Source organism: Lichenostomus cassidix, chromosome 3 (assembly GCF_008360975.1).
Source record: "Lichenostomus cassidix isolate B80296 chromosome 3, HeHo_3.0, whole genome shotgun sequence".
NCBI classification, from domain to species: domain Eukaryota; kingdom Metazoa; phylum Chordata; class Aves; order Passeriformes; family Meliphagidae; genus Lichenostomus; species Lichenostomus cassidix.
Window position 1 is genome coordinate 21,828,625 of NC_139483.1, and position 24,080 is coordinate 21,852,704.

Genomic DNA, 24,080 nt, shown 5'->3' on the forward strand with positions numbered 1-24,080 from the left:
AGTATGCCTTTTTCTGGATTAATGTTCAGATCATATGGGATGGGGAAAAAAACCCCTTACCAGCTGAATGATGAAGTCTCACTGCTAAACAATATTTTTGTCCTTCAGTAAGAGTTGTGCAATGTGTGGCTCTTACGAATTGATGAACTTTTGTTCTGAAAATTTTTAAATTAAAATACATCGGGTGTGTAAATGTTGTGGACTTTGTGTTTTGGTGCTTGTTTTTGGTTGGCTTTTTGGGGGGCAGGGTTGGATTCTTTTTGTCAGTATGAACAGTACTTCAAGTATGGGTAAAGAATCGTGCCATCCATAAAATATGTATGATGGCTTTGGTGCATTTTTGGTGTCATTTCAGCTATTCTGGTTCCATTATTCTGCAGTAATTTGTTTTATGAAAAAAATACAGATAATTATGAAGATTTTATAGCTACTAGTGTTAGAAAGATGCATTATTTCCAATTTAAACTTTTCTCATGGTGGATGGCTACCATGAAATATTTTCTATAACAATGGAAAGTAACAAATGTTGAGATGGAAAAGGTAGTTTTTATCTATACTGCTGGCTGCAATTAGCATTTATTTTCTGTGAAGATTTAAACTGAGTCACTTGAAGATGTTTTAGTTAGAGTCTCTCTTGCTATTTGTGGAGAAATAATTTTTTTAATAATTCTTTTCAATCTGCACTTGCACTTTGCTCTGGAGTATACATGACAGTGTAAGTCATGTCTGAACAAATAGGAGTGCTTGCATTTAGGGAATCATGTTCATGGTGTTGCAATCAAGGAACAACAAATCCATTTTTGTTTCTTTGAAGTAAATAAATAGTTATATAAAACTTCTATAAAATAGCCCAAATGAACCTATCTATAGAGGTTTATGTTTTTTATATTAGAGTGAGGCTATAGGTTAGAAATGTTGACCTCAAATATTAAGGATGGATAAGTTTGAGGCCACTATATCATTATTCTGTAGAGAGATCAAGTTGTTCAATGGGATATTTAAACACTGATGCACTTCCACTCTAGGAATGAATGTGAATATTCATGTGACACCACTGATTTCTACAGGTGAATGTGGGTGGAAGAGCAGAATTACTTCTTATTTATTTTATTCTACCACATGAATAGTCTTCCTGTCATTTGGGCAGGTCTGCACTTGCTTTGACTGCAGTTACACCACTTCTGTTAGGATGAAGATGTTGTTGGTCCCTGAGGTGCAAGCCTTGAGTCCCACGTATGCAAAGAAAGCATTCAATAAGCACTTGAAATTCACTGTGACTTATTTCTACTGACTTAGGGCCATATTTTGATCTCAGAAGTTACATTTGAACAATAGAACAAATCAGTGTGACTAAATGCTTGTTTTACTTTTTTTTTTCCCAAGCCAAGACTAAACATGAGCAAAAATTCATACATACCTATTCTTTGTTAGCAATTTTGACAGGCCTACTTATAAACAATGTTTGATTTCTATGCATTGGGGAGAAATTAAACAGAAAAGAAGCAATCTCTTTTGCGCCCAATGTCCAAATGATGCTGTTTGTGATGCCAGGTCACAAGTTTGTAAATACCAGAATTGTTTAGAAACTCATGTGTCCCTTGTCCTTAAGCTGTCTGATACAGTCATTACTCCTGTGCCAGTGGCACATGATTTTTGCCTGCTGCACATTTCTTACGCTGGCTGTGACAATGAGGGAACAACTGCAGTGTGGGAATATGCCTGGCTGCTGGTCTCTGACCTTCTGCCAGTGTGTCCCAGAAGAGGACCTGTGCATCACTGGAGGGACAGGGAAGGCAGAACTGGTTGCTGGCCTCTGGAAAGGATCTTGGCAAGATCCGTGTTACAGGAGAGGCTGGGATGCAGTGGGTGACAATATGCAGCTGTGCAGGGGAATGAATGGTAGGGAGGAAACATTTCTTGAAAGGAGGTGACCACTCCTCAGTGAGCTAGTCCTGCCCAGATAAATGTCACAGGTGCAGCTTGTCTACAGAATTTTGGAAGCTGATGGACAGTTTTGGTTAAACAAGTGCTAAATGTCACAATAGGATTCAGTAGATTGAGTAGTTTTGGTAAGATGGGCGCCCTAGAGGCTTGCTATTGTTACTAGTAAAGGGCCAATGTTATTTAGAAAGGCATTTTCTGATTCTTCTGTGATGGTCTGTTTTCTGCATGGAGGAAAGTACTGGTTTCAGTGACTGAGTGAAATCCATTCTTACATTTTGGAAGGAGTTAAAATGTTTTCCTTGTTGCTTTAAACTGGCCACGTCTACTTTAAAGTGCTAATCCAAACCGGATCTGACACTTGAGTCTGTAGATGCTGACGTGGGTATACTGCAGTGAGCAGAACTAACCTGGGAAAATGCAGGCTAGAAAACACGAAGTGATGCACTTCACAAAGCAATCCATGCTGCAGACTCTCACTGCAGAAGCCTGCCCTACTCATGCAAGTAATTGTGCTGCCTTCGTGATGCTACGGCTGTTACTTGTATTTCTGCAGCACAGGGCACACTGTGCTGCACCTCTGCACATTGCCTTGCCTGCCAATGGTCTTGTTCAAACTGTGCCCAATGCTACACAAGCCAGAAGCTCAGCTCTTTTATATGAGTGTGCCCTCTCCAGTTCTAGCTCTGGTTTTCTTGGAGCTCATTAGAAGGGCCAGTGATGCTTACAGTTTCTTGGGCCAGGCAATGCTGCTGACACAATTGCCCTTGGGACAGAAATTGATTTCCTGGTAGGGGAGTTCATTGAGTCCTTTCAAAGAGATGCTTCAAGTCACTGAATAGTTCTGAGTGCTGCTGCTATTACATGTCCATGTCATATCTTTGAAGAGAATTTAGTAGTGGATTTCTTCATGGTCTTCCTGTGGCCAGCTCCTTTCCTGGCCTTGCTGACCCACTTGTGAATCCCCAAGAGTCTGTGCCCTGTGATACTCAGAGTTCACTAGAGCATCCCTCATGCTTGTGTAACAAAGCCACAGCTGTTTGCTGGCCTCTGGGACCCTCTGTCCCTGCAGATGGAGTGACAATATTTGTCTTACTGGATCTTAGTTAATATTTTCTTATGTTAGGAACAATTTTTAACAGATTATGAGCTGTCCCCAAGCAGCACATTGTCAGGGATGTCAATGCAACTGAATGTAAATGATAGCAATGAGGACAGCCCCTCTTCCTCTGGGTTGTCTGTCACAACAGGCTATGCAGGGAAGTTATAAGTGGAAGTCCTTATTTTATGCTGTGCCTTGCCAGTGTTCACACAGGCAAAACAGTGTTGTCAGAGACGCTTCTGAAGAAATGAGGTGTGTTTGTCAGCTACATAAAGCCTGGAGCAAAGAAAGGTCAAGATGCATGAAGTGGGAATTAGCTAGAAGGGAGAGACACTTCTGGAACAATGGGATCATCAAAATGTCTGACTTGTTCTTTGATTTGATAGTTGCACAAGATTTTTCCTTTAAAGCTTTATGGATACGTAAAGATCTCTCAGCTTGCGTCCAACTCATGACTCAACCCAGCCTGGACTCATGAAACATTGTACCTCTGCCTGCTAGAGAGCCTCACCCAGTGTAGACTGATAGGGATGCATAAAATACAACAGCCAAGTCACACTGACTTAAAACCTCACATGGTGAGGATATTGACATCTCTTCCCTGTGGTAGCTTGATAATTAGAGCAGTCATTCAGGAGCTGAAGTCGTGGCTGAGCTTTCACTGCCCCAAGGAAGCCTCCATCTTGTAGGAAAATGTCCAAATTGCTGTTGGAGGAGGGAAATGTGTGCATGTTCTCTATGCATCCTTTGAATACTGCCAGTCCAGAAAAAATCAGCTTTGCTGAGCCAAAACATAAACAAGTGGGAATGTGATTCTTCAGCTCCCGCAGTAATGGCAAAGATTTTAGTATTGTCTGTGAAAACTGGGCTTATGTTAAAATATTAGGTATTGTAACTAATATAGGAAAAGGTAAAAAAAACCCTTTAAATATCCCCTCTTTTCATTGTTTTCTGTGGTTTAACTTCGGCAGATTTCTATTTGTTGTGCTAATGTTTTTCAGTTCTCCTCTCCAACACTGCTCACAGAGCTTCCACCTCCCAAGTCTTTAAGAGTTTGGCATCTAGGAGCTAGACTGTTGCATTCTCACCTTTTGAAGCTTAAATCTCCTTATGGATTTAGGGCTTTGCTTTTGCCTGTAAATGGGAGACAAGGGCATTTTTGTACCTCACAGAAGCACTGCAAGGCTAGATAAAAGTAGCATTAATGCAGAAATTGTCATCAGAACAGGTGCCCTGTACAGCCTTTAATAAAAAGACCTGAGAGATTATTTATCTGAAGGCAATGAGGGTTAAGTGTGAAAAGCAGGCAAATGCTTAACAGGAACACTTTAGGAAGTGGAGAGAAGGGAAAGTTACCTTTTGAGAAGGGAAGACAATGAGAAGGAATTCATGCACGAAATAACACAATTCAGATCAGGGCAGGACCTGGCCTAACATTTGTATTTGCATATTTTTTTGTCATTTTTTTGTACTTCCTGATGAAATTTAAAAACATCCTAACACAGTCTAGTGTGGTGTTTATAATAGACACTCAAAAGCACTTGCTTTAGCAGTGAGAAATGACTTGGTTTACTTACTCATAGGAAGGGGTAAAAGAAGTGTATCATTCTGGGGAGAAAGTGCTTCAACCAAGCAAAACCCTAGGTATTTAAAAGAGGCTGTGGGAAACAAAGCAGCTAAAATATCCTGAAGTTATATTACTGGTGTATTTCACTCTTTAGAGTGTATAAAGATACACTTAATCATGCTCATGGAGTTGGGCAGTGGATTTAGCTAGCTACAGAACTGCTTTATTTAAACCCTCTTGAAGTCTGGGGTGGAAGATTTTGAAAGGGGAAGTTGAAATAAACAAAACTTCACAATGAATAGGTAAAATATCTTGCTTGTGTCATTTGGTTGCAGGAAGTATTAATGATGACTATGGATGTGTGAGCAGTAGGGAGTCAATCCTGAAAAGCAGAGAGTGTGGTGGAATCTCTTAAAGGCTCTCCTTAAAAATGAGTGCCTCTTGATCTCATGTGACTGTCCAGCCTTTCCTTCAAAAGCCAGAGGGTGTTTTCAGCTGTGAGAGGAGCCACCATCTTCTCCTGCCTGCCAGTGCCCAGGCAGCAGCACTGCAGTCTGTCTTGGCACAGTGCAGGTTTGAGTTGGCAATCATAAGAAAAGTGGCATGCAAAGCTCCAGCGAGAATGGAGGCGTGAATCCTGCTTAGTTTTTTTCTTACTGATTGAAGCTCCTTCTGGCTTGTATTGCAAATACGGAGTTCCTTCTGCTGGTGTAATTGCTAACCTAGTTCTTGCTGTCTTGTTTGGAGTGCTGTGCTGTAGATGTGACACAAGTTTTTTAGCTTGTGTGGCCAGCAGTGAAGGCAGTGTTGAGAGGAGCCACTGTGTCTGCATTCAGGGAGGAAAAATACTCTCATGTGTTGGTTTTGCCACCTGTAAGAGTCTTTGCATTCAAACTGAGTGTCCTGGTGGATCTGTGCATGTGGCACAGAGGGAAACAGTTTTGGTCCCCAACTCTGTCCTCAGTGAAGAGATGAATTTTACCTGCTTAACCATCATGTGTTTCATTTTCATAAACCCATCTTTTTATGCTCTGAGTAATTACCACTTTTTTAAAAATAAAAATTTGCTTAAAACCAGGAATAATCTTGTTGACTGCAGTGGGAATAATAGCTGGGGAAAATTGTGCAGGTACTGAAGCAATTGGGATTGGGTTCTGAAATGAGTATATCCTCTAATGCAAGCATAGCCTTGACTAATGTCTAACTGATGTGTTTTTTCAAACAGATACTAATTTTGTCTTGGGTAATGCCCAGATTGTGGATTGGCCCATTGTATACAGCAACGATGGATTTTGCAAATTATCAGGATATCACAGAGCAGAAGTTATGCAAAAAAGCAGCACCTGCAGGTATTTGAGAACAGATTTATTTTCTGTTAAATAGCTTGTAGTGTTGTGCCTGTTGCTTGAGGAGAAAAGTAATCTGTTTATTCCAGTTTCATCTTTTAATCTCCTGGGGCTACATCTGTCAAATATGCTTTCCAGGTGAAACAAAATCAAAGAAGAGCCGTTTCTAAATGGGTCTTTTTTACACAGTAAACAAATGGCTTTGTGTCTTTGTCTGGTATCTGACTTGAATGTCTCCCTTTGTTTACAGTTTTATGTATGGAGAGCTGACAGACAAAGATACAATTGACAAGGTCCGGCAAACATTTGAGAACTATGAGATGAACTCCTTCGAAATCTTGATGTACAAGAAGAACAGTAAGTAGTTGATTGGTTTGTTCATTAATGTAGGTGTGTAAAGTTGTTCTAAATTATAGTGTAAACTCCAATTCTGTCACCCTGGAGGACCGTCCTTTATCTAGGGCTAAGTAAGCCCCAGTTGTGCCACTTGATCTGAAAGGGAGAAATGAGAACATTGGAGATGAAAGTCACTTAGGGAGGCAGAGGGAGCTTTCTAATTTGTTCTGACATTTAGAGTAATTTGTGTGTGATGCTTTAAGACAACACTGAAGATTCCATCAGCAATGGTAGTACACAAGCTACGTTAGTGCAAGTTTCCACTACAGAGAACATACTTTCTCAGTTTTTAAAAACTTGCCATAGCAAAGCCAGTATTTAGTAGTTTTGGGATAAAAAGAACCCATCTTTTGTTTTAGAAACTGAACTACTTCTGATGTTTTCAGATGAAACATCTTTTGTTTTGGACAAAAAATCCTTGATTGGCACATGATTTTTTTTCCTAGGAAATTCAGTCTGTCTGTGACTACACATGTCAGCGGATGAGCTACTTGCCCCAAACCTGTTGTCTCATCTAGTGTGGACTATGTCATGCACAGTTATTTTCATCTGTTCAATGTCACCTGAAGTGTAAATACACTGAGGTCTTCAGCCTGGCCAGATGTTAAGCTGAAAAATTGCATTCTGTAACTTACTTTGCTCTTAACAATCTTTGCCTTCTAATAATGAAGCTGGTACTGCCTGTTTGCACTATCTGCATGGCCTTGCTTTGTGCTGTTTTCCTCCTAGGTCTACCTGTCTCCAATGTTTTCCTATTTCCTAAAAGCTGATTTCTGTTCCTAGCTCAGTTTGTGGCCATGGGGACCATATGCAGCACACATCTATGCATTCAAAGCCAAGTAAATAAGCTGCAGTCCTGGGAGCTAGGAGAGTCTGGAATTCTCTCTTAGTTATCAGTGATTTGGCACCAAGAGACTCTGCAGCTCCTCTTCTGTCGTGCTGCAGCATATGGCCTGTAGTAGAGCCTGGGGCCTCTCTGTCTTTTCTGCAGATTTAAAGCAAGGTAACTGTGGAGTGAGGAATATTTCCTGCCCTGCTGTGACTCCTCTGAGGAGAGGTGGCTGAGAACAAAGTCCAGCTGTGCAGTAGCTGTGTTGTGTGACATGCCAAAAGACAGAGCTGCGATGGTTCTGCTCTGTTACACAGAGGGTCACAGGCATGGGAAAAAGGAAAGCACAGAGCTTGCTTTCAAGTTGTAACAAAATGCAGGGCACTTAATGTTTGTTAGATTTGCAGCTTTGGAGATACATTAACTACTGTTACAGAGACTGGCTAATAACACTAGAGAGTTTTAGCAGAAGAATATCAAAAAGGGGACATCCTGGAGCTTTTTCTCAATATAAGTCACATCACAGAGAAACACTGTCATATTTGTCAGTCACTTAGCTAATTGGCCTTTCCTTTGTGGTCACCTTACCTCTGCCTGCAACTGTGGCAATGGTTCAGAACATGATTGGTTCTAACCTGCTCTCAGTTTGAAGGCTTGGGAAAGGACCCTGAATTTTGTTAGACATCTTTTTTCCTGCTCTTTGTTTCTTCTGCTTTGTCTCTCTGTTCTTTCCTCATTCTATTTTTCTTTTTCAAATAGACAGTGAAGTAGACAGGAAGTAGATTTTTCTTGTTCTTTACCTGTCTACTCCCTCCTCATAAACTAAGAATCACGATAAATAGCAAGAGTTTTTTTCCATTTTTGAGTTGTTGGATAATTGGTACATTTTCCACAACCTGCACATTTAACGTAATTCTGGCTCTTTTCACAGTACAGTCCCTATCCTTTTGGAGGAGCAAAGGAAAACAAAATAGGAGTTTTGCATTAATAACAATGTTGGTAGTGCAAGTCAATCTTGTACTTTTAGGAGCAGCAGCAATCTCCCTGCTTCTCTGAGTAACAATTATTCCCTCGTCTTACATGTCAACAGCAGATTGAGACATTTAATGATGCTACTGAAGTGACAGACTGGTTTTTTTGACATGGCACTCTCCATGGTGGTGACCCAGGGCTAGTATTTATGTGGTTGTCTGATAAGAATACCCCATCCAGCTGTTGATAGGTACAGTAAATCCACGAGCTTCATTGGAGTTCAGCGTATCGATTCTATAAACAACATAAAATTTTCTGCCTTCATCATGTTTGTGTTTATGGATGCTGCCTTTACCCTGGCCTTCCCTTTCTTTGTTCAGTCCTCCCTCCATCCAAAAGTGACTATACTCCCCATTTTCAGAACTTGAAGTCAAGATGTGATAGAGATTTGATAATTCCTTGGGCTGGGCCCTTGATAACTTAGCAGATATATAACAGTTGTTCTTATTCTCTGGATGAATTGCTTCCCAGAAATACAGAGCTCCATCAGGATAATTGGAAGCAATTAGAACAAGCAGGTGCACAGGCACCAGATTTTTGTCATCGTTGCTTTGAGGCCATCCAGTTGCACTCAGTGGGGATTCATTGTCATACCTGGAAGGAGACGAAATGGAAGCTTTCTTTAATCTGGACTGCAAAATGACAACAGACAGATTGACAGTAATTTCACATGAGAGCTTCAGTTTCTTTGTTTAATTAGATGTGAGTGTCCAGTGATGCTGGAAGTATTGTTTATTTTTATGTGGGAAAATTAAAACATTACTAAGTCTGAAGACAGTGGAGATAAATTAACTTATACCAAGGAACAGTACAAGTAATGTATTAGAAAATATTTTATATCTAACTGTAGTCATATCTTACCTTACCTGTATTGGTGTGCTTTAAATATCTAACTTCTTATGAGACTTTGACAGCCATTTGTTACATTTTTACACTTTATGGTCAGCATCATGAGTTAAAAATAGCTGAGTAAATTAAACTTGTATTTTCTTTGTCTTGTTTTCCATCTACAATGTAGCCCTGGCATATAGGCAGTGCAAAAGCAGGCTTCCTCTATATGCATTTGCTTTTGTTATTGATGAATTTCCATAAGAATTCAAAATTTACTTGCTTCTATCTGCGTCTGAAGAGGTGGTGTCCAATTGAAATCTAACCCCCTTTTCTATGCAGCACTTGACCTACTCCAGTGGAAGAATATTTGAAGTGGGGTGAACTCGTCAAAGGTGAAGTGCATCAAGAGTTAGAAAGAATCTTCAAGTGTCCCCTGTCTGAGCAAAGGCATTCCCATTGCTTATGGTCTGCAGCTGTGCTGCAGAGAGAGTGTTAAGACACCTTTTTTTTTTTTGTCTCTGAAGTTTTCTACAGATAGGGCCAGCAGAATGCTTGCCAGAATGCTGGGTTGGCTTTTGGTAACTCTTCTGCACACTGAAAAGTAGTTTGGTAAAGCAGTAGCTCTTTGCTGAGTAGACATGTTATGGTGAGAGTCCCAAAGACTGGGATGCACTTTCAGTTTGTGCTGGGGTACACTTCCCTGTGTTTCTGGGTGCCTGAATGTTTAACACATTTAATACCATGAATATTTGTGTGTGGGGCTTTTTTATTTGATTGTTTGATTTTTTTATATTTTCATTTTAATGTGTACAATCTTCTGCCCTGCTTCTTTCTCCCTTATTCCCCCAGTGTATTAGAAAGCCTTCAGATATCAGAGAATGACAAATAAGCCTAAAATAATAGGTAGTACTATTGGTATTGGTAAAATATTGGTAGTACTACCAAAAGCAGATTTGGTAGGTTCTGCTTGCATTTATCTTTGGCATCAGTGCTTTCTATAGAAGTTCAAAAGCAAGCATCCCCATCTTAGTTTATAGGCAGCAAAATTCACAAAATTTGGGGTGGTTGACCTATGATTGCCCACCACTATAGAGCTTCCCATAACTGTTACTGGTTAAAACCATCTAAACCCATTTATATTTGTTTGTACTGTGCCTGTAGTGTCTCCAGATGGAAACATTTGCTAAACCACATCATTGCATAGGAACAGAAGCAGGAAAGAATGAGGGTGTTGGAATCAAGTGCCATGTATCCTCCTCAACCTCTCATTGAAGTGTAGCTCCATTATTTGTCAAGCAGTATGCACACCTGCATCTCCTGTGAAGTCCATCTGTGTGAGTTCAGTTACCTTCAGCAAGGTCAAATTAAATATTTTGGATCCATAAAACTGGTAATTCCCATTGATCTTGTCAACTTCAAATGTGTTGGCAAGCAAGACCTGCTGTCATCTCCACAACTATGTACAGAATTCCCAGTAGTAATCCTTAAGTATTTTGTCTGGTGTAAATGGAAGGAAGATCTCAAGACTTTACTGTGTCTTCCTTATATTCCTGTTCTTCAGAGAACTGAGAATCAGGTAAACCATATCAGCTACACTACTGCAGTACAAAGATGTGTGCTGAACATTTTTTTCTGCTGTGTTGTTTCAGTGTCATAGCATAACCCTTGTGAGTTGCAATTCCACCTTTGGGGACCAAAATTCATTTGCCTTATCTTAGCATGTAAAGATCTGACCTTTAGAAGCATTAGCTGCCACAGTATCTCAGCACGAGATAGAGAAGACATGAAGGTAACAGCTTTAAAAGTGCTGGGAATATATTTAAAGATTTATTCTTGGCGCAGATTGGTGAGCTGTGCACTGAGTTGGTCTGTTCTCATTTGGTACACACTCTCTGCTCGAAGCTAGAGTCTATAGGAAGACTTGTTCTTTGTATTGCATGGTCAAATGTCATGGACTGCTCTGAACAGCTAGTTAAAATCTGGGGGGATATAGTAACTTGGCAAACTCTCTCTGATCACATCTCATCAGCTGGTTTGGTATTGCACAAATGTTCAGTCTGTGTGGGATTGAGAGGAACAATCTCAGTAATGCTGAGTACCTGGGCATAAGTGAAACCCTAGATGGGGTGGCTGTAATGGTCAACCATGCTGTTTATATAACTTAAGCCATGCTGCCTGCATTGCTGCATGTAGGAATTGGTGGAGACAGGGCACAAGTTTCTGACCTTTTCATTTCCATACTGCTCAACTTAGGACAATAGGTGTCTGATGACTGTTTGACCAAGACATTATCAAGCAATGCAGAGGTTGTGCTGCTTAGAGAAAACTGCCATTCAGTATTCATTAATGACAGTGAAGATGTCAGCTGAATTGTCAAAACATGTTTTTTTTGTTGTATTTGTAAATTAATTTTGTTTTAATTAGTGGAAAGAAAAATCGTGTATTGCAGTTTTAAACTAGGATTTTTGTAGTTTTGAAAAAGTTGGCATCTTTGGTTAAATGGCTCAAAGTATGGGCAAAGAGCATATTTAAACAGTGGTCTTGATTTTCATATAGCCTATTTTTGTTTGACAGGAGGGAAAACTTAGGAGAGCTCAATAGTATGCTCAGGGAGAAGCTGGAATAGACCTTTAAGATCTCTTTCACTTTGATGCTCTAAGAATTTCTGAATTACTTCTACCAAAGTTAAATAGCATGTTAAATGCTGGTGTTCCTGCCCAGCAAGGGGCTGAGCACATCATTGCTGAAAGACATGGACTGGAAAAAAGGAGAGGAAAGAGACAGTAGCCTTTGTCTTTCAGATGGGAAATTGAAAGGTGTGCAGACATTTATGATGTGTTAGTCTGGAGAAGACTTGACACTTGAATCACAGCCCTTAAAATTGTCTTTTCTTTAAAGCAACACTGTTAAGAACAGTGCTCAGGCCATAAAAGACTATCAAGAGCTGCATCTGTTAATTCTGGATTGGGTACGTAACTTTGATACCATGAGCCTGGCGGGACCTATGGCTACTGTTGGGCATTCATTGTAGATTTTAATTTATTCTTAGTTATTCACACTGCTTGTCCTGCAGCTTTGAAGGGACATTCCCTTTTCTAGCATGATTGGTCCTATGCCACTAGACAAACTCTGGATTCTTTCACTGCTGATTCCAAATCTAGCAGAAGCCAATGTAGCTCATGAGTGTTTACTTTTTTTGTTTGTGCACTGGTATTATCACTGAACTTTACCAGTGGGAGAGGTTGCCAGGACTAAACACAAAATGTAAATGGAAGTAGATGTATTGTTGGAAACACTGGTAAACACTTTCTGTGTGGCTGTGCATCAGTGCAGGCTGGGAAGTTACTCTTGTTTTGCTGTGAGAACTCTGGAACATGCTGCAGTTTCACTGCCTGAATAACCCCACAGGCTGAATCTGAAAATCACATTTTTCATTAAAATGGCCTTGTTTGTGCCTCTTGCTAGTCATGGTTGTCTGGCTGAGCAGGGACGTTGGCTTTGACACCAAGAGCATGAGGGCTGCCTGTAGGACATTGAAATTCTAGTTTCCGACCTGATTTATAAGTAGTTTATACTTAAGGCTTTCCTGTTTAATAGTTAAATAAACTGTTTAATGTTTAAAAAGTAAAATTCTTCTGATAATTAAACCAGTATGCAGGAAAAAAGCTGAGCATGGCCACATTTTGGCTGAGCCATTTGGTGTGTTCCCACAGTTCAGATCCCAGTTCTGCTGTGAACAAGCTCCTGATTGTGGAACACTGTGGAAAGGCCACGTAAGCCAGCACTGGGAGCACTCACCTCATGACTGTAGTTTTATATCCACTTGTCTCCTATTCACAAGAGACACTGACAAGATGTTAGGGAATACACTGCAGGGAAAATACAGTGTTGTGGAGGCAGATACATGGCCTGGCAGAATTTTCCATCTACTTTTTTCTGCTGTTGCAGTGTTACTGTGTAGATCCCAAACTGGAAGATGATGTATGCAGACCTTACATGCCACCTTGATTTTACATTTTGCTCTGTATGTGGCAATCTGGAAATTAGAAGGGTACCCATATAGTGCATTTCATCAGTGCTGTCAAGGACATCTGGCTCTTTCTTTCAGCCTGTGGGACACATCATTAAGTTCTACACTTGGTTCTAGGTAAAGCAGTGTTTTATCTTCCTTTTTGCTATAAATAATGCAGCTCAGGAATGGGAATCAAGGGAGTGAGAAAATAAGAACCCTGCTGATTAAAGCTCGTTGCTCTGCAACAGCCTTCGACAGGTTGTTGGGAAAAGTCCTCTTGCTGCATTCAGAACATGTTAGAAAAATCTTGCAACAACATAATACAGTGTAATCATAAGGGAAGATGACATCACGCATTGACAAATAGCCAGAATAAGAGGGTGAATTGCATCCTTTATGTGTTGAGTACAGCATCTTCAAAATCACGCTAGTAGTTTTTATAGCTGTGAGAGGCAGAGATGAAACTGAGTGTGTAATTCAGCCTCAGTGCTGTGAAGGTTAATATTGTGAGCAGCCCATAGCAGAGTGGCTGTAGCTTGAAGTAGTAAAACAATACAAGGTGCTTTGGGACAGGGACAAAAAAAATCCCTAATCAAAAAAAGTGCATGCAGGTAGAGACCAAAAAGTAAGGCTGTAGATGGAGATCCTGGCTGATTAAAAAGTTGCAGTATTAGTGAAGGATGTTGAAGTGGGTAACATGAAAAGCAGTTAGTCACCAAGGAGTCTGTGTAAAAGCAGGATACAGATTTGATTGGCCTCAGAATAGTTCACATGTGAAGTTGGGAAAAACAAGTAGGCAAGAAGAAATTGAGATAGGCAATTTTAGGAGCTCTTGAGAAAGGGTAGTGTAAAGGGTGTTGCTGTCTAGAAAATTGCTTTTGCCAGCTTTGTGGCAGTGTCTTCTAAGCTCATTAGCAAGTTAGTGATGATTTTACTGGCACAGTTACTTAGCTGAATCTTTCTTTACACTTAGCATTTTTGTTTGCTCATACATTATTGGAAGGGGTTGTTAAAGAATTTAACTCTTAAAAAAAATGTTTTAAACTTGTAACTCTTAAAGAATATATATATATATATATATTGACCCTTGAATACTTTCTGCCATGCAGGCATATTTCAGAAATGGCCACCAGTGATTCCATCTGGATTTCTCTGCTTTTTGAGCAGAGGCCTCCATGCATCACAGACCCTGCTGTTTATAGAAGTGGCTGTACATATGGCATGGAATCTCAGCCAGGGTTTAAAACTGGCTGTGTGTTATGCAGGCACAGTGGGAGCCTTAGGAATTGAACTTCGTTTATGGAAGTTGTCCATGGGTTTTGGAGATGTCCTGTCTTTCTGTAGCCAGAAAAGATTGCTCAGCAGTGAGGCGCTGGTTGCAACCACCTCTGTTGTGTTAACATAGTTGGGGAAAAAGCTACCTTTGCTTCCTTTGCTGAACAGCAACTTGAGAGAAAGATGAGGTTTTCATGTGACCCTTTGACAGTCAGGAGGCACAAATGGCATTTGTTACTAAAAATTATTGCATAAAATATGCTGTGTAGTGCTCGTGTTAAAATACTGAGCAATTCAGCATGAGTTGGGTCCTGTGATTGAGAAAGGATGATCTTAGAAGACTATTTCATTTCCTTCTGAAATAGACTTTGCTGCACGAGTGACAAAAATTATGTGATGCTCTTTATTCTGGCTTTCCTGGAGGGTCAAACTCCTGCTGATCCTGATCTTATTTTGGTCCCTGGTGTGTATAGACCCTTCTCTCCAAACACTGCTCACAAGGGACACATAAGAAAAATGCTGCTCACCTTAGCAAGCAAGCCTAAACCCTCTTTTTGTCTCTTCTTGTGCTTGAAAAAGCAATGATGAGTTGTTTTCATCATCTCTGAGGGTGTAGGAATAGTCTGAAAACCCACGTACAAGTTCCCTGAACGCTCATGTCTGGAGTATCCCTATTGCCATGTTGGAGAAGTCATCTTTTTATGTCTGAAGTTAAGACTGCAGACTTAAAAATGGTGCCTTCAGGGAGGTCATGTTATGATATACAGGAGCCAAGTGCTTTGTTCTGAGCCCTCCAATCAGCTTGTACCCGAGTATCACTAAAACCAGTGTGGTAAGTCCTGTGACAGGAGTGGTAGACACTTTCTTATTACATGGAGCTTCACTGGTATGACTTCTCAGCAGTCTCAGTAGAGCTGCCAGAAATCTAAAAAGGCAGGGCTGACTGACAGATTCTCTCCTTAAGGTGACCTGTGTGGATAGAGGTCAAGGAAAAATGGCAGCAGCATCCAAAGGGTCTTATTGTGGGACCATCTTTTTCTGTGACATGCAGGCTTTAATCTCTCAAGCAGTTTTCATTAGCAGTTCATCTACTGCAGTAATTAGAAAGGTACACTTTTATGCAGTACACCTTGATCCCATCCACAGCTTGTGTTCTGGTCCACCAAACTGGTCATGCTCTTGAGCTGAGACTCTGTGTTATGATCATGCCCTAGGCACAGCTGGCCTGTTCTCAAATCCTGCACAGAACCAGCAAGGCACTATTATGTGGGGCCCTTTGCACATATATGGGACTCTTCTTTCAGGGGATCACAAAGCAGTTTGTAAGTTCAAGAGTTAACTTTGCAGGTGAAGTTCAGAAATACTGAGTGATTCCTGAAGATAAAAAAGCTAAGCAGAGACAGAGCAGAGAACTTAAATAACAGTCTTGTCAGCTGCTTTGTTATTTTTCCTAATAGGTGTTTGCAAAAAAAGCCAGCATTAAAGTAACTTTTACAGATGGCTGATTTGAGATGTAAACATCTAAACTGGCACATATACTGTTCTGCCTGCCATTGACCAGCTCTTTGATGTGTTTGTTTCCAGGAACACCTGTCTGGTTCTTTGTGAAAATTGCTCCAATTCGAAATGAGCAGGATAAAGTGGTTTTATTTCTTTGCACTTTCAATGACATAACGGCTTTCAAGCAGCCCATTGAGGATGATTCATGTAAAGGTTGGTCTTTTTCACAATTATATATTTATGCTGCTTTTGTTTGTTTGCCCTGGTCTTGAAAGAGCTGAAGTCCTTTAAATACCCAAGCCAAAGAATTAAATGTTAAAATAGCTTGTAGCTGATCCACTGGGGATGACGTTTGTGCAAGAAATGGTTGCTGGTTTCTTAAGTGAAATTGCTCTGGCCTGCACTGGAAAGGGTCATGGCTAATGAAAGTCCCAAGTGCTTCAGAAAGCCCAGTTTACATGGTAAATAGGTACTGTTCTTCCTTTTAAATACATTATTAACCCACTCTCCAGCATAGCCTTCAAGGATTCATGATGTTGCTCAACAGCCTTGTACAAATTGTGTGTGAAACTTTATGCAAAAACAGAGGAATTAACCCTGGTTGAGTCTAGCAGAGATCTGAATAATTTAATTCTGCCTGACTTGATGTTGCTTGCCATTATTATGGGATTTCTTACGTTAAAATTTTGGACTAGTTTCCTTTAGGCTGTGTGAAGAGATTCCAGTCACCTTAAGTGGAATCAGGTCTAAGCTGTCCTGGTGAGTGAAGCAGCACTGCAGTGTTCTGCTCTTAACCCTTTGCTGAGCTGCAGCCTGGAAACCTGGAAGCAAACTCAGCTGTGACAGCAGCATAAACTTGCACTCAGGTTCAGATCCTGTCAGAAATAGACCTTTTGTACCCTATGGAGAATTACAGAGACCTGTGTCCTCTGGGGTAAAAAAGGATGTAAGTTCTCCTGTTGTTTGCATTTTTGTAGTATTTAATAATATTTGTAGTATTAAATTAAACAGGAAACTTACTGTGAAGATGAACTGATTTACATTCATTCTCAAAATGTTATTCTTTAAAAACATAGTTTCTCGAAGTGGAAACACCTGTTACTATGAAAAAGGAAGTACAGCCTTGACAAACATACCCTCTTCCAGGCTATGTGGGTAATTTTTTTCTCTTTTTAATGCAATTTGTTTGGTTTCCTATTGCTTTAATAAAACTAAAAACTTACCTTGTCAGAAAGTTTGGGTCTCCAGTAGGTTTTTTCCCTGCCTAGTGGTCCTCACTGTATCCTGATGAGGAGTGACAGTGCAGATAAATCAGCATGATGTAGTAAAGCTGACTGTCATTTATTTGCCGGTACTGAAGGCCCTTGCTTCATTTAGTCAGTTGATAAGCAGGACTTTCAGTCAGGAGTGGTAGCTGTGTCTTTTTGCTTTCACAGGAGTCCTCTAATGTGGTAGAGATAGGCAGTTTGTCCTTTACTTGCAACATAAAGAAACACTTTAACTTTTGTTTTTAATACAAGTATATTGAAGAAAAGGAACACTTTTTTTTTTTTTGAAATGGAGCTGCACTTTCTGTTTTCATCCTTAATTTATCCTTTACGCTTTTCTTCCTTAGCTGACTTGCTATAGGCTAGCTTTGGATTTTTGTTGTGTGATATGGTATTAGTCACTTGATTGCTAGATGAGCAATTTCTTGGAAGAGCTGATTTGTCAAACAGGGTTTTACATGAGTGTCCATGTCCTTAATACTACATCTCATTGTGCAATTGTATACTCAGAAAGAGGGGAAGAAAAGGCAGGTATGGAGTATCAGATAATAATCTGTAGTACGCTCTAGGACTCACAGAGTGGAAAAATGTTTTTGGAAGATCTAAAAAGAGATGAAATTGTACTAGCTTGTTCTAAGAATCACTACATTTACAGACATGAGCTTTGCTCTTTGTGCATGTACAGTGGTACACAGGAACTTTGTGGCATGCTGTTGAAAAAGGGCAATTTTCTTAGGAATGTTTCTCATATTCCAAACCCAAGTGAACTCTCAATCTGAAAAATTTAAACTGTGAACTGAAAACTGATTGCTAAATCAATTCTTTTTCCTTCTTTCACTTTTAATCAGCTTAGCAAGTACTTTCCTTTTACTGTGTTTGTATGTGAAATCAGTTTCCTATGCATATGAGTACTTAATATGTAACAGGTTGTCTGTAGATGCAGATATATGTTAATAAAATATGCTATTTGCACAGTTGCAAATGTTATAGTTTAAAGTATTCAAGTTTTTCAAAATCAATGCCTGTATGTCTGTGTAGAGAAAAACATTAAATCGATCATGCTTTTGTACTACATAAAGAGCAACTAATCTGTCAGGCTAAGCCTGCTTAGCTGTGGTATATCTTAGTTTTCTATCACCTGCTGGCAATTTCAAGCCTGATTGTTCAGCTGCAAATGATGTAGTGACTCCTTGTGTGAAAAGTAATGGCAGGTGTTTGACTACACAAAGATGAATAGGCATCTTTTACCTGAAGGTGACTCAGAGGGATAGAAGGTCCCAGTAACATTTTTCATGCTTAATAACTTTTTTTAAAATTGATTAAAAATATCAGACAATGGAATAGATGAAACAAGAAAATATTTCTAAAGTCACATAAAAAGTAGACTTTACATTTTAGTCTTTGTTAATTGATTCAGATAATTTAGAAGATGTTTATTTTATGACTGCCATGGAAGGTAAGTAAGCTTGCTTTTAAATGCAGCAGCTTTAAAAATAGTGCGTTCTAAATAAAACCACTTAAAAATAGTGTGTCAGTGATGTTGATAATATTTTTAAACAACCTCTTTCCACTTTTTCCCGTATGCTTGCCCCTTCAAAAAATCAGGGAAACTAGGTTTACTTTAATAGAAAAAGGCAAAATCAAGCTATAGCATAGCTAAATTTGGCTTGTCAAGTGGTAGGTCACCTTCTTAGCTGAATTTTAAAGTATATGCTATATTTGGAATTAATGCATTTTATTTGTGTGTGTCTTTCCTGGTTTGAGATCTAACACACCAAGAATAAGATGTTTGAGAACAGTATATAAAATAGAATGCATCACTTTATGCAAAACAATTATTTGTGCGGACAGAAAGAATCTTGCACTCCAAGTAGCTCATAAGAAGTTTGCCAGAACAGGTTTTGAATGTATGAATTCAATGTGAACGTATGCAGAAGCATCTATGCTGTCTCATAGGAGTTTGTAAACAATGCTTTGGTTCCTAATTTTTGCTTTTGTTAGTTTGTTTTTATACAAAGAGGTGGTCAAATTCAACATCACTGAATCAAATAGTGAATGGCTGTTACCCTCCAAGATATTGTAGCCTTCTGTGCTTTGTAGCAATCATCAGTTGCCATCTCGCCTGAAGAAGATGCTTTGTTTCATTTTGCAGCTAAGCTGTCCTTTGCATAACAAGCAGGAGTACAGACACAAAAATTATTTTTTTTGTCTCCTTTCTTAATTCAGGGAAAAATCCACATTTCCTTTTTTTCCCCTTTTTGTTTCTGGGGTTTTTTTTTGGGGGGGGGCGGAGTTTGGTTACTGTCTGATTTTTGGTTCTGCTTTTGAAGATGTATTTATATGAACAGAGCCAGTGTTTGAAATATTTTGATTAAGATATACTCTGCTTTCATCTGGATGAAATGTTTTCTTGAAAAAAGGAAACAAATGAAAGGAAAGTAGTGAGTATGTTAAAAAACTTTGGTATGCTTTCCCAGTCCAAATGGAAAAATAATACCGTTTTAGTCATGGGGTTTCCAAGAGAAGGAGCACTGCAGAGAAGCATGATGGATGTAAGCAAGGATCTTTGATGTGCAGGAATACAAAGGTGGCTTGAGTGGAGGCAAGAACTTTTGGAATCTTGATTTATTCCCATTTACACAGTTGTGTGGACAAACAAGATTGTTCTTTAGCACACAATGGCTTCTTGTTCTGACTCTGGGATTTGTGTAGGTCATGGGTCAGCAATGTGGTAACAAGGGTTCTGTAACTGCCACACTTCCTGATCTTTGAATTCTTGAGTTATCAGGATTGAAATGAGAAGAGTGGGAGGAAACAAATAGCTACCTACAAATTAATAATAAATGCTGTTATGGCTGAGTATCAATTTACTGCAAACTACAGAAAATTTGCTTCTCCAACTTAAACCCATTGTTAAATGAAGCTTCATGCTTTAAGGAGGAAAAGTTATGATGAGTTAAATACCACAGCACAAAAGTATATTTCAATGCCGTATTTCCACATGAAACAAATCTCAGGGGACAGCTTTTGTAATCATCTTGTCTTGGATGTTATGATAGCAATTTCTATTCACCTTTTTTGCAAAGAAATTATGGGAAACTGAAAGAACATAATGGAATGCAGGAGTGCTGAAATCAGTGTTGTTAATCTTGAAGGCTCTCCATCCTTTTTAAGCTGGAGATGTTTTAATGTCATCACATTGCTTGGTACCTCTATGATATTTTCTGCAGAACTGAAAAAGGAAACCAAACAATGATAAAAATGGGTTAGAATCAAAGACAGGGGCAAAGGCAAGCACTCTCATAGAGCTGGTACCCAGCTTTATATTTGGCTCCTGAATTCCAAGCTGTCTTCTCTTCTATGTGAGCTTTTCTTGTTTGAGGAATATATATGCTTATATTAGAACCACTTAGGATCATTAGCTTTTAAATTTAATTTATATTTTCTCTATTTCTAGCGGAAAACAACGGATATAGGACTATACCAACTGCTTGCGTTGAAAGAGAACTCCTAATCCATATCATCTGGTCCCTCTGTTCTAGCAGGACTGCCACCAGTATATTCTTACACCATTCTGAGGCTTAGTTCCTTGTCTTGGAAAGCTCCCTGACCCTTAAAATTTAGTGTTTGTGTTCAGTCCTATGGCTTAAGTCCATTACTTGACCTGTCTTTGTTGGACAGATATCTGATCAGCTGTGTCTGTCCTTAGGGCTCTGGAGGAAAAATTGCAATAAATTCAACAGGTACTGCTGTCTTTTCAGGCATTACTGGGAATTTTATAATTCAGAAGGATTAGTACTGGCATTCTATTTCATTTTTATTTTCTTTTTCCTATTCCACAATCTTCAGGTCTAACTCTGTGTTGGAGTTGCCGCATTGTTATCTTTTTCTTTCACAGTACCCCACGTAACTAAAATCCCCAAAAGGCAATACAAGGAGGAGAGTGTTCTGTTCTAAAGATGGAATTCATATGCATTGCACATTGATTCAGTGCCTGGTTTTACAGAGAGGGAGTTAGGGTACGTACTCCCAGTTTGTATCCACACTGGATTAAAAAGCCAAACTGAAAAGCCCTGCCTCATGACACAATCTCTTGCCTAGAACAGTTAGATTGCTTTCAGATCAGAGTTTGGAGTAGAGGGTAAGATACAATGTTTGTGAGAACAGTTCTTTTGTGTGCCATTTAGGCACCCACAAGTGAGACATGCAACACGTAGGGCAGAGGAGGTGCTTACAGGGGAGGCTGAGGGGAGAGGCATGGGTTAAGCTGTACCTTCTAAAAGGAGATGACTCCTGGGAAGAGGAGGAGGTACTGAAGGTGTTCAACATTCATAGCCACAAATCATGTCACAGCATTGTCTGACAGTGCTTTTGTGCAAGAAAACTGAAGTGAGATGCTTCATTCTCCTCCTCTCTCTGTGTATGTCCGTACAGGCCAAATCTTAAAATGGTCGATGTTAGGAAAAAATTCACGCTGAAAAGTTTGTCCTCGGGTTTTGGACCCAATTCTGAATCTTCCAGGAAAATGCCCTGCCCATCAATCTGGTTTGAGTTAGTAGGAGGAGCTGTCTGTGCTATGTGGCATTAGAAACACTTCGCGTTTGGTAAGGGTGGCAGGCTTCGAGCTCGGTTTCGAGTTCCCGGGTGAAGCTGGAGCTCTGTGCTCTGTTCTTTCTCACCGGGGCTGACGTTTGCGAGCGAGCCCCGTTCGTGCGCTTCAGCACCACGGCCAGCGCCGCACCGCCCGTCCCGCCGCCGCTCCTGCCGGGGCTGCACAGGGGGATTGCCCGGTCCCCTTGGAGCGCATCCCCTGCTGGATCCTGGGATGTGGCCAAAGCGGCGTGCCCAGCAAGTCAAGGGAGAGGATTCTGCCTCTCTGCTCCAGTCTTGTGTGACCCCACTCGGAGTTCCGAATCCCACAGCATAAGAAAGACCTGTTGAGTGAGTCAGAGGAGGGTCACAAAGATGCTCACAGGGCTGGAGCACCTCTGCTGTGCAGACAGGCTGGGAGAACTTTGGGGGTTGTCCAGCCTGGAGAGGAGAAGACTCCAGGGAGACCTTATAGCACCTTCCAGCACCTAAAAGGGGTCTACAAGAGAGCTGTGTAGGGAACGTTTTCCAGAACCAGGTTGTGATTATAAACTGAATCTTCAAAGTGCTCAGCATCCTTGGTTGGAGTAGGAGATGATGCTGCTCAACAGCTCCCAGGTGTTGCTAGCATTTTTCAAGACTGGGACTAAATGCACTGTCACTTTCCTTTCAGTGTACCAAAAATATCCAGATGTATACTCTGCCTGACTTTCTGTTATGCCAAAGTACTGCTCATAAAGATTATAGTTGTAGCTATGTCTTGTGGCTATCATTTAAGGTCTTCCATTTTGAGGGGTATTTGAAATCACTGTAAAAAATATTCTGAATTAAAATTCAGCATATGACTTCTCTGCCAGAAGCTGCTAAATGTTTAATTAGAGTTTGAGAAAATCTATTAGTATATTCCCCCTTTTGTTTAGAGAGGGTGAAATGAATGAGTTTGTTTTGCTTTTCTGCTCTGCTTTTTATTATTTTTTATATATTTCTCTGCTTATGCCAGGTCCATGCTTGATGCATCTGAGGCCAGATTCACTTCTGCTACAGACAACCGTAATTTTCATTGTGCATGACTCTAGTCTTACATCTTGATTAGTCTGGAGTGTCTTCTGCAGTGCTGTGAGATCCAAATCTGATCATTAGATTTAATATGAGATTATTGTATAGCAGACATTTATCCTTGCAGAATATGCAGTTCATGTAGCAGTACTTTTGTAGAGTCATTGAATACAAAGTCACAGCAGTCATGGGTTTTATTACTGTACCACACTGACACCTATTTTCTGACTTGCTTTCATCTGGTACTTGGTTAAATTATACTCCCTTGTGGTCAGTATTAAAGCAGGTTGTTCTGTTTTAACATCTTTTCCCCCCTTCAGTTGTAAGAGGTTTTATGTGGTACACTTGCAGCTTTTTTTGGTAATGTATCTAATCTTGCATGTTTTGTCCAGGTTGGGGGAAGTTTGCCCGCCTGACCCGTGCGCTCACGAGCAGCCGAGGAGTGCTGCAGCAGCTTGCTCCGAGTGTGCAGAAAGGAGAGAATGTTCACAAGCACTCACGACTTGCTGAGGTAATTTCTTCTTTCCCCAGGAGGCTGTAAAGAAATGCTTTTGGCCTTTGTGGCTATGATGTCTCTGTACGAGCCAAGAACTGTCAGTCCTCCTTGCCCTGGGAATCTGAAGCTTGGAATATGGTACACGTGCTGTGAAATGTGTCCCATGACAGCAGAATGAAAACAGGTGTCCTGAAGACTTCATGTAACCTAATTGCAGGGTTGTGTTTCATGTCTTAGCAAAGTCTTAGAAAGGCATTATTAAAATAATACTTTCTTGCTTAGTTTCCATTCTTCTGAGGATCTCAGTACTAGTAGGGTCTTGGACTATTTACTTATGTAAAATTGAGGTGAGAAAAATTCAGTCTAGTACACAAGGAAATCCTGGAGAATCCATGATGTGGTTGTTCCCTGAATTAATTTATGTCTGGTTACTTTCCACTGGGATCCCAACCCTGCCTTACCAACTGGTTAAAACAGATGTTTGAGTTACTGGTTTTATGGACAGAAGAGCTGCAAGATGCCACAAGCAACATTGCAGACAGATTAGGAAAATGAAACCTTGTGATTTAAGTAGCCTCTCAAAATTTTGAGATAAGCTCCAGGAAAAGAAGGCTCCTTGAAGCACTCAGGGTTTGAGGGCTTTCACCACGAGGGGGAGAGACTGTCCCAAGTTTCCTGTAGCTGTCTCCTGGGCCAGTAGCAGGGTCTCCCTGGTGTGAAAACAGCTTGGGGAGAGGCTTGATGTGGTGTTAATGACAGCACAGCCAATATAACATGGCAGTCCTGTGTCACTTCCTGCTGGGAATGCCATGGCAGCAGCTGTGACTTGTCAATAATTC

At 40.2% G+C, this 24,080-nt stretch overlaps 1 protein-coding gene across 6 annotated transcripts in view; it reads left to right on the top strand.

Moving 5' to 3' along the window:
- Positions 1–24,080, top strand: part of KCNH1 (potassium voltage-gated channel subfamily H member 1) — a 173,812-nt gene that overhangs the window by 4,584 nt on the left and 145,148 nt on the right. For 5 of the 6 annotated variants that reach the window (XR_014850721.1, XR_014850723.1, XR_014850722.1 and 2 more), the window contains exons 2-5: positions 5,836–5,959; positions 6,207–6,313; positions 15,916–16,044; positions 23,138–23,256. Coding sequence is in view for 2 of the 6 variants with exons in the window: in XM_085054900.1 (XP_084911026.1) it covers positions 5,836–5,959; positions 6,207–6,313; positions 15,916–16,044; positions 23,138–23,256 (479 nt within the window). In the remaining 4 variants the exon portion in view is untranslated. Of the gene's footprint in view, positions 1–5,835; positions 5,960–6,206; positions 6,314–15,915; positions 16,045–18,359; positions 18,556–23,137; positions 23,257–24,080 lie in introns of those variants that run through there. The other variant, XM_085054901.1, reaches the window with a different exon arrangement.